Source organism: Diplotaxodon limnothrissa, linkage group LG10 (assembly GCF_057381915.1).
Source record: "Diplotaxodon limnothrissa isolate DT_005_m linkage group LG10, D_limnothrissa_male_GT1.1, whole genome shotgun sequence".
Taxonomy (NCBI): Eukaryota; Metazoa; Chordata; class Actinopteri; order Cichliformes; family Cichlidae; genus Diplotaxodon; species Diplotaxodon limnothrissa.
In genome coordinates this window covers 20,960,618-20,974,122 of record NC_140605.1, presented here as the reverse complement: position 1 = coordinate 20,974,122, position 13,505 = coordinate 20,960,618, and the positions used below count along the sequence as shown (strand labels likewise).

Here is a 13,505-nt window from a genome sequence, read left to right as displayed (position 1 = left end):
CAGAACTGGCAACCCAGCTGCCAATCTAAACTCTACTAGATTATTATTGAAGAATAAAAGTTGTTTTTTCTTAATAAAGTTTTACAGAAATGTAAAAGGAGCTCTGGATAAAAGAGGCACGTATACAAATTAACAACACCCTGCTTATTCACACAATGGCAGTTTCACTACTATTACGATCACATAACAAGGTACAGTTGTACCTCGTTGCAGCATATATTTGTGAGATACCCATACGCGCCTTATTTGTAGAGATAAATGAGATACAGACTGGTAAAACATTATTTCATCAAAACACTATTTGGACTGACCACATACAAAGACACGACGACGTTACCGATGCTTATCCCCAGACAGACAAAACAATAGCATAAGTGTGTAATAAGTAGTATATCCAGTTATAACCTGAGACACTCAGGAAACAGTGCGATAATACTGTATGTGTGGTTTCTGCTCACCTTTCATAGATGCATGAGTTGGCCTAAAAAACACAACCATCGCTCTCCGTGACCTTGAGTTTTGCAAAATGCAACTGACCTGTAAATCCTCGTGTCCGACACACAGCAGATACACAAACGAAGAGACGCGTTCTGCACCAAAAGCTGAATATATCACTATTATCAACAGTAAAATAAATTCCTATGACAAACCAACTGACCACATAAATCCTGTACCACGTCCTCTGCGCCAAGCTCGAACTTCCTGATACCTTTTTTGCTTAACACATTCATCACTTCTAAGATTTACAGTATTTGTTTCATTGCAGTGCTGTCATGACTTTCTACACTTCAGCGGTCCCAGATTGTCCTCGGCCTAAAGCCACTGGAAACAAACGAAGCACTGTGCAAATGAGAATTTCTTTGGATTAGTATACCGCCTCCAAAAACTGCCCCATTATGTTAAACTGGAGATTCTTTTGTTTCTATTATCTAAAAATCAACCAAAAAACAAACACACATCTAGAAACCAGCCAATCTAATAACACTACCTGTCTGGCAGAGAGGCTAAACAAAATAAAAGTTCACCTACAGTACATTACACTAAGTGCTATATTGTTAAAAGGTATGATCTGACTGTTGTATAAGGGTGAGTTTGGTCCAGTGTTGGCAAATACAAGCATCGTTAATAGTTACACTTGCTCCTGCTGAAGCTGCTGATTCGGCACCCTCAGTTTTTGACGAGCGGATGCTCACGGTGTCGAGCATAAAAAAAGTTCAGACCCGTACGCTGGAGGCAGCTAGGATTGAAGGAAGGAGATGATGGAGCTGATGAAATCTAAGGGTTTGTCTGCGTGAATCCAGTGGCTGGCATCTGGGATGTACTGGATATCTGCGTTGGGGAACAGCCTCTGGATTTCTGGGTAATCGTCGGAGCTGGATCAGGAGTGAACACGAGGAGGAGGAGGAAGAGGAGGGTGTTATAAGGAAGACAGGCGGTGGTAAAAGTCATGAATATGCAACTGAAAAAGTGCTAAAGGAATATAAATGAAACCTGTTAATCACTGGTATTTGGGTTTGTGTTTTGGGGTTATATATTGTTAAATGTTATGTTTATTTTACACTATACAGTCTTTTTATTTCATGTATATTTACATATATAATACATATATAAATATATATAAGAATTTATATCAGTCACAATGGATTTCTAAGTCCTGCTCGTAGAGGGCAGACGTCTCTTTGGTTTTAGAAATATTATAATTCATCATGGCATAAACTCAACAAGTGCTTGAAACTTTAAGTATAGTACAGTGAACTCACTGTCATGTTCAAGAAACCTGTGTCAGATAATCTGAGCTTTGTGACATGATGCATTATCCTGCTGGAAGCAGCCATCAGAACATGGATACATTGTGCTTATAAAAGGATGACCGTGGACAGCAACAATACTCTGGTGGGCTGTGACATGTACAAGAAATAATCCCCCACACCATTACACCACCGGCAACCAGGCAGAATGGATCCATGCTTTCATGTTGTTACGCCAAATTCTGGAGCTACCATCCGAATGTCAGACCAGGCAACGTTTTTTCAAATCATCTGTTGCCCAATTTTGGTGAGCCTGTGTGAATTACAGCCTATCCGCTATAAAGTTTGATATGTTAAACAATACGAGATGTTCTTCTGCACAACTTAGTTGTAAAAACTGGTTGTTTGAGTTACTGTTGCCTTACTATCAGCTCAAAGCAGTCTAGCCATTCTCCTCTGTATATAAAAGGACAGTCTTAATATATTTGAATATTTTTTGGTGTGACGTGCTTACTTCTAAGCTAAAGTCTTTCTGCTGCTCGCTTCACACAGCAGATGGATCCACATTTCGATTTTTTTTTCATCCTGGATGCCTTTCCTGAAGCAAACCCTCTCAGGGATAATCATGTGTTATTTTATTTCTCTTATATCCATTACTGTGCCTTCTTCTGTCTGAATAATTACGACAACATTTTGCATTCCAGTTGTTTAAACCTGAGTTCATTAGTATTTTCTTGAGCCACACATGTGCTCACAGCCAGTGGCTTTCAAGTTCACTTACCTGTTACAGATTATGTATGTTAGCTAGTATAGCCAAAGTCCTTTTAATACTAAGTCTCATCACTCTGCAGTCACTCTCAGGCACTTACTTTGAAGTAATATCTGAATTAGTTTAATTATTTAAATTAAAATTTAATGGTCACCTGTACATTAAAAACTGCATTTACAACATTAGAATTAATAGTTAAACTGGATAAAAAAAAAACAATAAAAAATGATAAAAGCTCTCTTCTCTCTGGAAGTTGTATTTCTGCAAACGTCTTTGCTGTTGCAGAAAGTTCAACGTCTCTTATGCCTCATGTACAGCTTAAGACTAAAGGAGATATAATAAACAGAAACACTCAACAGAGCAGGAGAAAAGAAAAAAAACATTCTGTTATTCAGTCTGTGGACTCTTGTTGTGATCATTGAGCGATTAATCCAGCATATAATAGATGTCGCATTACCTTTACACACAGTGCAAAACTGTTAAAGTTTAGGTATTTACGATAAGCTCAAGGTAACCTCTATCATTTTTAATTGGATTGTTTACATTTTTGTAATCAGAGAAACTGACTAAATGGTCAGTCCCAGCATCCCAGAATGATTTCGTGTCCACTTGCATTTTTTTTGTTAAATATTTTCCTATTTTCATAAATATATAAAATCTAAATACTTTAGTTTTAAATGTTATAATATGAACCTTTTTCAGGAAATATTTTACCTGTTCAAAAAAGTTCACAATCTGTGTTTTATACCTGATATAAGCAGAGCTAGCTCCACCCAAAAACAGAGTAGGTCCATCATAGCCGGTGTCAAAGTTGGGGAAACTCATGATGTCATCAAGGTGCGCTGAGATGGCCTCCAAGTTGACTCTCCAGGCGTAGTGTCCGTTCTGCTCCACCAGGTTAGTGAGAAGGAACTGACGCACTGAATGTTCCTGCGGAAGGAAACAGCAGGTTATTGAATAACGAGCTTAACTGTTAATAGAGGTGGGAATCACCATACATCCCACGATACGATATTATCACAATACTTAACGCACGATACGATATTATTGCGTTTTTTTAAAAATATCTGGGATATTCAGATTCTGTACATAAAGGTAAACTTTGACATTCGATAAAATGAATATTGATAAAGTCTCGCACTCAGTCTTTCTCTCATTTCAGTCAGTTTTATTGTTGACAAACGGAACGGTTTGTATTACATACTAGTCCAACTTAACTGAATGCAACCATCTGGTACAATTATAGCTATTCTGAACTATGCAATTTATGAAAACTATGCAGCCCATTCGGCAACTGAAGAATTTGAAAGTAAATTAAAACAAAATATAATTTTACATTAAATAAAAAAGTTTTAACCTTAATTAAAATAAAACATGTCTTAAATTAAAATAAGTAAACTGTCATGTTTATTGCTGCCAAAAAAAAAAGTTAAACACATTTGGACAGTGAAGGAATGTCAGGATTCTTGCTCAGAAAAAGGATCAACATGCTCTGAAGTCAGAGCACAAAAACGTTTTTTGTAACAAAATATCGATTTCTGCTGTCCCTGTATCGATACATTATTAGCAAACAAAATATCACGATACTACACAGTATCGATTTTTTCCCCCACCCCTAACTGTTAACTGCATAAACACCTTTTTTTTGCGAAGGGGCTGGTATGTAGTGAATCTACATAGATTTATTGAAATATATTAACATTTTACAGATGTAAATTATTAGTTTATAGTTTTATGGAAAACAGCTTTCCTCTTTTACTTTACTCACATTCCTCACTAACATCCTTCTCAGATGTGACAGGGAACTTTTCTTAAGAAGAAAAGCTCTTAAAAACCTTCTGGAGCCTTCTTGCTCAACATTAACACAAACAAAGACTTAGGCCTGCCTCTGTGACTAGAACACAGTATACTGGTCTTATGTCATCATAATCAATGCCATTATTGTGTCTCTCCAAGACTCTAAAATGGTAAGTGGCTTTGTTATGGAACAATGCTGACCTCAAGTGGTCCAACAGATCAGCTATTACAGATTTAATATCTATACAAAAACCCTTAACAAAACAGATAAATGACACTTCTGACAAACTAACAATCGTTTTTGGGGAAAAGGTTGGTTTTATTGGTTTATTTATTTAAAATACTGACTGGTATCATATCAAAAAGCACTCACAATGAAGATAATTACCTACAACTAGTCTAGGTGGGAAAAACAAACAATACATTTAGTAAATGAAATAAAATAATAACACAAACTTAGAAAAAAAACATCTCTGAATACTAACATAATAATAGAAATGCAATACCATTTAATAACAACAATATAAGAAATTAAATTATAGAAGTGTAATGGATTATCCTGACCTTCACTAAACTGCGCAGTTGATCCTCAGCCATCCGCCTTGCAGTGGAACGAGGGATGTCTGTGGAGATCTTCATCTCCTGCATTGCTTGGATGTAATACCGGAAGTTGGTCCGTGTGCTGCTTTGAGCAGGACTGATGTCAACGACCACCAGCCTCTCCACTAAAGCAGGCTACAGAGACAGACAGACTGAGGTAAACAAGCAGGACAATGGAAGTAAAAAATGCCACTGTGGGAAAACCAGTAGGAAAATGGAAATTGCTAGGACAGGAGGATTATTAAGTTCATAGGAATGTACAGTGAAAAAGGTCAGGTGACATCCAGCGAGGGAATTGCACTATCATGATAAATTCATGTGACATTTTGTGACCGCTGACCTGCGTCAGAGCGGTCGTCATGGCTGTTTTCCCACCCATGCTGTGGCCGATCAGGATGCACTTGTCGATATGGAGCTGGGCGAGGAGGTGGTTCAAATCATTCGCCATCGCCTCGTAGGTCAGCACGGGGTTGTGAGGGCTGTTGCCGTGGTTACGGGCATCTACTGTCAGCACCTAACTGGACAAAGGACAGTTAGGACACTTGGACTGGAGAAGAGGAGGCGAGAGAGCGTACACGCAGAATTGGCTCTTATGTCAGCTGTGTCTGTCTTGGGCCCAGCACGAACAAAGAATGTGTTGTGAACACGAGTTTCATCAAGGAAACACATGAGAGATTATCTGTCAGGGCAATTTCGCAACAGCACAGACTGCTGGGAAGCTGTATCAAATTACACACAACACACTGTCAACTGTACGTTCCCACACCTGCTTTTGTATGAAGACTATTAACAGGGTGCTTAAAGTGAACACATAAGTGGGAATGTTTTTGATGTAAAAACTGACAGGTCTGTTGTCTTCATCACTGCATTACCTTTCTGCCTGTGCGCTGCACCAAGGACTTCGCTATTGAGTGGAAGTTAGATTTACTGCCAAAGAGGCCGTGCAGAAACACCAGGGGAGTGCTCTCTCCCTTCCCATCGAAGACGTCGTAGGTCAAGTTGACAGGACTGAGGAGGCTGGGAAAGAAAAAAACATTCATGTTTATTAGAATGAACCTCTATGCTTCCAGCTGTGCTAAGATTTGTGTTACTACTTAGACAGGAACTGCAATAAATCCAACAAATAAAACTCTTATTCAACTTTTAGGGAGTAGAAATGCTTAAAGTCACTTACAGGGCATTTTTCTTCTCTAATATTAAATCCCATTCAAACTGCCCTGTTAAAATAATTTTTTTGATGGGAATTATTTTCCTGTCACCTACTGGTACAACACAGGCAACCACACACATGTACAAATAAATTTAATACATTTACTCTTACGTGCAAACATAGGATATCAATGTTAAACGTGTTCTTATTTATTTCACCGTGACTTTAAATTGTTGTCATTACAATGTTAACAAGGGGAAGATGACTAATTACATGACAACATGTACAAAGAGTTAATAGATTAAAACACTGACAGAAAACTGTGAGAAAAATAATACATTCAGGTTTTAATTGGACAATGAGACAAGGTGTTTGTGAGTTATTCCATCACTGACTCATCCTGTGATTGTTTGCTTGATTATTCATTTATTCAGTCTATAAAACATGAAAACGACACACTTTAAAGCCCCTCAGTGCCAGGCGACAGCTTTAATACATTTATTTTGTTAAACAGGAAGTCATCGTCCAGAGATAATCCATTCACAAAGACATAAATCAAAGATAGGCACTAAACATTTTAAGTTGACGAGCTGGAAACAGCAAATATTTGTCATGCTTGCTAGGAAAATATCACACAGTTAAAGCTAATTAAGCTGAGGTTTTCAATGTGTTTTTATTTATTTTTATATTGAAAATATATCTGAAATGGAAATTTACCATATCTGCAGGCAGCTGCCTGTTTACCGGGCACACCTTGCTTAAATAATAATAAACCTCTTAGTACCTCTCAATATTCATATAATATTAAAGTAATTAAGGTAAAATCATTTGTATGTATGTAAATAAGTAACAAAACAAAGGTAAGATTAAGGGCTTATTACAACAACGTTAGCATTTATTTTAATCAGGCTTAGCATGACTGCTAAACTGCTGGCAATTCAGAAGGTATGTAGCATATAATAATCGAACTAGATCACAGCAAAGACTGTTTTATTTATCCCGACAATATAAATATAAAATAATAAAAGCTCAGATCTAAAATCCTGTTTGTGGTTGTGATGATAGTTGAGCTGCCCGTTATCCATGCAGCTAACATCTGAATGTCATTTACGTAAAACTGTGAAAGTAACGTTTAAAGACAAAAATTATATGACATGGCCAGAGATTCCTTTGGTTATATAACGGATTTAAACAGTTTTTATTTTATAGCAGAAACACCGGGCTGTCATATCTACCCAGAACCATGTCACAGACGTGACAGGCAGAGGGCATCTGTTAGCCGGGAAAGCTAGCACGGATACCTGGATGAGCTGGCTGACCGGACCGCGGGAGCCACCCCGCTAACATCCTGCTGTCCGGGGAATAAACGACACAGAGGCCGGCCGCTCAGCAGTCCTCTCTGAAGCAGGCGACACAAAGCACTCATGGCAGCATATGCTCCGTTACCAGGTAGTAGAAAAACAGCATGTGCGTCTCCACACGGCCACAGTGACAGCTGATGAGCGGGCATGCACAGAGCGGCCGGAGGTTGAAACTACAGGGAGAGGGCCTGGCTGTGCTGTGCGTAATGACGCAGGAGGCGGTTCTTTCCCCTGAAATTAGACTATCAGGCTACCAGCATGAGAAGCGCTATTTAGTTACTTTTCACATTCTACCATGTACAGTATTTTCGGGGGGTTTGTTTCGACCCAGGTCGAAAAGTAGGTACATATATACCTACAGGTGACTGTATGTATATACAATGCTTAACAAATTTACTAAACCATCTGAAAATCAAAAATTATATTGTTATTTATCAGGCAAATAAACCGATTTCACTTTTTTTACACAAATTTCAGCCCATTGAACTTCTGACTTCTGAGAAGTCAGAAAATAATCAAGTGTCCTAAAATATTTTTTCACGTTCAGGAAAAATTCAAATTCAAATTCAAATTTTATTTGTCACGTACACAGTCATACACAGTACGATATGTAGTGAAATGCTTGGACAACTGCTCGTGACCTAAAGAAAACAAAAAAGGAAAGGCTATGAATAAGATAGGAAATAAATATGAAAAATTAAAAAGGGTAAATTTAACTAGGAAGGAATAGAATATAAATTAAGGTTAAAAATGAAATAACTGTACAACACAAATTAGAATGAAGGGTAAATTTAACTGGGAAGAATAAGATAAAGATAAATATATAAATTAAAGTTGAAAATAAAATAACTGTACAACAAAATACACAATACACAATATAGAACTATATAAGAATGTATGAAGAAATCTAAATATAAATAAATATATACACAATAACAGCAGCTGTACAAGTATTAACTGGAAATGAAGAATATAGTGACCAGTGTTGTGCAAAACCAAAGTCCAGAAAGTCCAGTGGAATCCGATAAAATAATCTAAATACAAGAATAATGGGCTTTACTTTTTTTTTTTTCCAGATTTGTTTTTGTAAAACAGAACGTTGGAAAGTTTCTGGAACAAACATTATATTTCAGAAAATCCATCCATCCATCCTCTTCCGCCTGTCTGGGGCCAGGTCGCGGGGGCAGCAGCCTAAGCAGAGAAGCCCATCATCATCATCATCATCATCATTTATTTATTTATATAGCACTTTAAAAACACACCTGGTAGACCAAAGTGCTGTACAATACTAATATGCACATAGTAATAGACATAGCAATAAAGTTAAAAAACAATAAAAAAAAAAAATAAAAAAATAAAAAAAAAAATAAAAAAAAAAAATAAAAATGTCAGTTACCCACAGAGTTAAAAGCCAGGGAATAAAGCCCAGACCTCCCTCTCCCCAGCCATCTCCTCTAGTGTGTCCTGGGTCTGCCCCGGGGCCTCCAACTGGTGGGACATGCCCGGAACACCTCACCCACGAGGCGCCAGGGGGCATCCTTGTCAGATGCCCGAACCACCTGGCTCCTTTCGATGTAGAGGAGCAGCATCTCTACTCTGAGCCCCTCCCGGACGGCTAAGCTTCTTATCCTATCTCTAAGGGAGATGCAAGCCACACTTCGGAGGAAGCCCATTTCTGCCGCTTGTATCCGCAGTCTCGTTCTTTCAGTCACTCTCCACAGCTCATGACCATAGGAGAGGGTAAGGACGTAGATCGACTGGTAAATTGAGAGCTTCGCTTTTACATTCAACTCTCTCTTCACCACAACAGGTTGACCAGAAATAAAATTGAAAAAACATTAAATTACAGAAAAGCAAAACACTAATGCAAACACACATTGCGTCGTTAAGCCACTAGGTGACGCCAGAGTTCATACTTTGGGCTACAGTGGCTTATCGCCAACTTAATGATTATCTTGAAGAATTGCTTAAAATCCAATCTGTGAGTGCAAATCCTTTATTGTTGAGTTACATTGTCTTAGGAGGAACATTTACTGAAGACAAGTAAATCTGTAGAGATCAAAGAGGTGACTTTCTTGTTTCTGGACATGTCTCTCAGCAGACTGCTCCAAAATCATGTGTGACTTTATATTGTTGTGATAGTCAATGGAATGGATCGTAAGGATGTTTTCGCCAGAGCCAAAAAAGCAGTTTGTGGGTTTTTTAGTTCTGAAAGTTATTGGATCTTTGGTTTGAGTCTTTGATTTGTGTCATATTGTCTTTGTCGTGTCCTTCTTTCTCAATCTGGTTTAGTTTTTCATTAGTGAAGTTAGGTTTTGTCTTTATGCGTCTACATCATGTTCAGGAACACAAAAACAAACCACAAGAGCTCTTAGAGCCTGGCCGCATCTATAAACATTGATTGCTATGGGAGCTGTGTCTTGTGGGATAAAGCATGCCACCAGCTGTCGCCGTAGTGATGGTGTGAGAGCGAGGCCCTGGGAGAGCATGTGGTGCACCCTGAGGGAGAGAAGAAAAGGGAAGTGGCAGACGTGCATCTTTTCACTATTGTCATGACACTGTGTTTTCACACAGAAAAAATGGAAAACAAGAAAACTTAGGGTAATAATTACTAAATGAATAGTTAAAGCATTTTCCTTTATTCTCAACTTCTTTCTTCATAGTTCCTGCACATAAACACATAAAGGTTATATAACTAGTGACATTTCTTTGTTCTACTTTTTCAGCTGTCACAGAAACGATGAAATGGAAACATTCAGTCTTGTGATGGAAGTAAATGTAAGAGTACTTCCCTACTTTGATAACCAAATGAATGATTTTAATCTTCGACAAGCATGTCACTTCACTTCCCACATGGCACAATGTGTTTTCTATTTTCCGATCCCGGAGCAGAAAACCTAAAGAACTAATATTCTAAAGAGTTATTAGTTGAAACAATAGTTCTCTTACTGCTTAAATTGTGATATTACATTCGGCAAGTGTTTTATTGACAAAAAGGTAATAAAATAGAAATAGTTGAACATTTAGCTCCTGGCAGACTTTTTAGCTGGTTTCCATAAGCTGAATTTCTTCAAACGCATCAGTGAGGTGTGCTGTCTAGGTCACAGAGCAACCTTTAAAATGTTTAAAATTGCAGGATGGGGCTTTAGCGCAGGGAAACAAACCTGCTAAGAAATTCTGTGACACATTGCTGATGTGAAGCAACCTATAATGTCTTTTATGGAACTTAATGTTACACTTAACGCCAAACAAACCTGTCAGGAACCCAAATGCAGGACACAAAACAGATAGGAGTTGACTCAAAAGCTGTTGAAGCAGTCCAAGAAATTCAAAGTCCAAAAAGTAAAAGGCGAACTGACTCGTGAGCAAACAAAGAACATAAAGTGCAGGTTTACAAAAACTGAGGCAAGGTGGACGACAGCACATACAAGATGAGATCATAAGAGGGCAGTGCAGTGAACTATCTGGCCTGTAAGAAAATGGATAGGTGGACATACTAAGAGCTATTTCGAAGAATCGAGAACAGGTTTGTATTGAGAAACTGGAGAAACTATAAACAAGAAATATGAAAAGACAAGTGAGCACAAAAATAAGAGAGGAAGCGATTGACTAAAGGCAGAGACAAATGCATGTAAACTTGACATAGATAAGATACAAGGTGGAAGGGTATGAAAACAAGACAAGAGATTACAAAAAATCAACACTAACAAAAAACCATGAAATAAGTTGCTATTTTAGTCTTTTACTACAATGATTCACAGGATGCACGACAAATATAAAAGGTTTATTAACTCCCAAAGTCATAAACGTTAAAATCCAGATAAGGGAACTATCTTGATGGCTTTGGAGAGGAAAGGAATGGTAATATCGTTAGCTTCATAGCATAAGTGCCTAAGTCATTGACTTAGTCAAATGACTTAGGCAATTATGCTATGAAGCTAACGATATATAACATCCGCACAATCACTCATTGCTGTCAACATCTAGGATCAAAGTCTCTCTCATTCGAGCAGCAAAACATTCAATAGACAGCAAAAGCTCAACTAGAACATTTGATAAGGGTGGGGACTTGGGTCAAGATCTTGCCTTCATCTCTGGGACACAATTATAGATGCAGATTATACTTTATCTGCTTCATGCAACTTTACATTCCATCTAATAAGAGGTTAAAGAAATCAGCGATAACCTGAGCCTGTGTTTCCTAGAGTGTGTTTGAGTTGGACCTTGTGATTATTGTTCTGTTTGTAAGAAATTAACTACTTGTCAGTTTCATGTGTCTCTGCTGTAAAGGGAACCTGACATTCAATTATGTAAGCAGTGATATTAGGTGACGGAAAAAACAATGGCACATCCTCTTTGTATTTGTTGTCACAATATTGAATGACTCCATCTTCTCTCTCTTCTGTTTTTTTTTTTGCCCTGTCATACTTCTCTATTTCTTATTTCTCATTTTTTTATACATTAAACCTTTAGAGTATATAAAATAGGTTTAGGTATTATCTTAAAAAAGAAACAAACCTACATGTGAAAAACAACAACTTTCAATCCACTTGTTTTTAAAGCTTTCTTTACGTGTGGAAATCGATGGATAAATAGATAAATAGATTGAATAGAAAAAAGTGCAAAGGCCTGGATTTAGCATCATAGGCTATGTGGGATTTTTTAATGCCTGAAGTCACCATTTGTGTATGCAAGGATGGTCATAAGGCATCAGCCAGCACAGCGCCCTACGATATCTCTGAGTGAAAAAAAGACTGAATGAGAAGTGGAAGCTGTGGACTGCTTTCCGCAGACACTAACACCTGCCAATTTGTGCTAGTTAACATAGAAATAAAATTATAGTCCACAGATTGCATTTAAAACGGTCTAAAAAGTGATAACCTGTCAGATTCAATTTGAAGAACAAAATTGAAGCGCAGCAGACCTCTGTTCCTACAAAGTTGTGTCAGAGGTAGGAGTGGTTTGAGAACACTTCTGCATTGTTGAATTTTGAGCGCCAACATGGGGTTCTGTGCCATGTAGATAGATGAAGGGGGCAAACATCCAGACCACAAATATTGCCGAACTTTAAGCCCTAATATAGAGCAAATGAAAGAGATTTCACATGATTAGCATGCACTAATTCTGATGAGATGCTTCTACTTGCCTAATAAATGACATTCTTACATTGATTGTTATCAGATAATTAGTGAAACATCTTTGGGGAAAAAAAAAAGACAATTCTCTGGCACAAGGGATTGTAGTCTGTGTAAAGCAGTCAATAAGAATAAGCATTCATTCATAAGAGCTTAAAATATAAGGTAAACTGGTTTTAATCACAGTCAGATGTTTTCTTTTTTAAGCCTGGATTTTGATACTGAAATTGGAATGTTGATTTATTATCTTGTTTTATCAAAAAAAAAAAAAAAGATTACCACTTATTAGCAAAATTGTTGCAGATATTTTTTCTCCTCTTTTCTCCTTCTTCTTTTTTCTTCTGAAAAATCCAGTCATTGACCCAGCTCATATCCTTTAAGATTAATGGACCAGTATAAAGAACATGTGTGTGGCTTGTGAGTAAAAACTTGATAACTGTTAACTGTTGTTAAGGTTCAAAATTGAGGAAGGAGAGTACAAACAAGCAGGTCCAGAAGATCTTGGTCAAACAATGATTTTAATGACTACACACGTGTGGGAAGAACACTCTGTACGCAGACAGCAAGTGATCTCCGACTTAATCAAAGCATGAACAGATATTTTATACCATCAGGGCTTGATTTACTGACGCCCCTTCATGCGTCACAGACAGGATATATACACATACGTCAATATCAAAACCACAACGACTTTTGACACAATTTAAAAGAACAATTGTCTTCTATCTTCATAACAGGTGCTTCCTGTCACTGCCGGATGCTCGCTTGTCATCTTGGCACCTCAGCAGCAGTTCTGCGACAAACTGCTCTTTTTGCAACCCCAAGCAAAACATGATTAAACTTTTACCTATAAATGATTCTCTCTAACTAAGTGTGTGTCTCGTCCTTAAAGGCTCCTCAAAATAACCTGCACTTAGACTCTGCTTTCGATTTCAGTTCTGCAAA

At 37.7% G+C, this 13,505-nt stretch overlaps 1 protein-coding gene across 1 annotated transcript; it reads right to left on the bottom strand.

Moving 5' to 3' along the window:
* Positions 1–107: 107 nt before the first annotated feature.
* abhd11 (abhydrolase domain containing 11) lies at positions 108–7,574 on the bottom strand. Its single transcript, XM_085363873.1, has 6 exons — positions 7,366–7,574; positions 5,787–5,931; positions 5,255–5,428; positions 4,879–5,049; positions 3,266–3,447; positions 108–1,373 (listed from the first exon to the last, which is right to left on the bottom strand). Exons 1-6 carry the CDS (start codon positions 7,572–7,574, stop codon positions 1,238–1,240), a joined length of 1,017 nt encoding a protein of 338 aa, XP_085219999.1. The 3' UTR covers positions 108–1,237.
* Between the last annotated feature and the right edge of the window lie 5,931 nt (positions 7,575–13,505).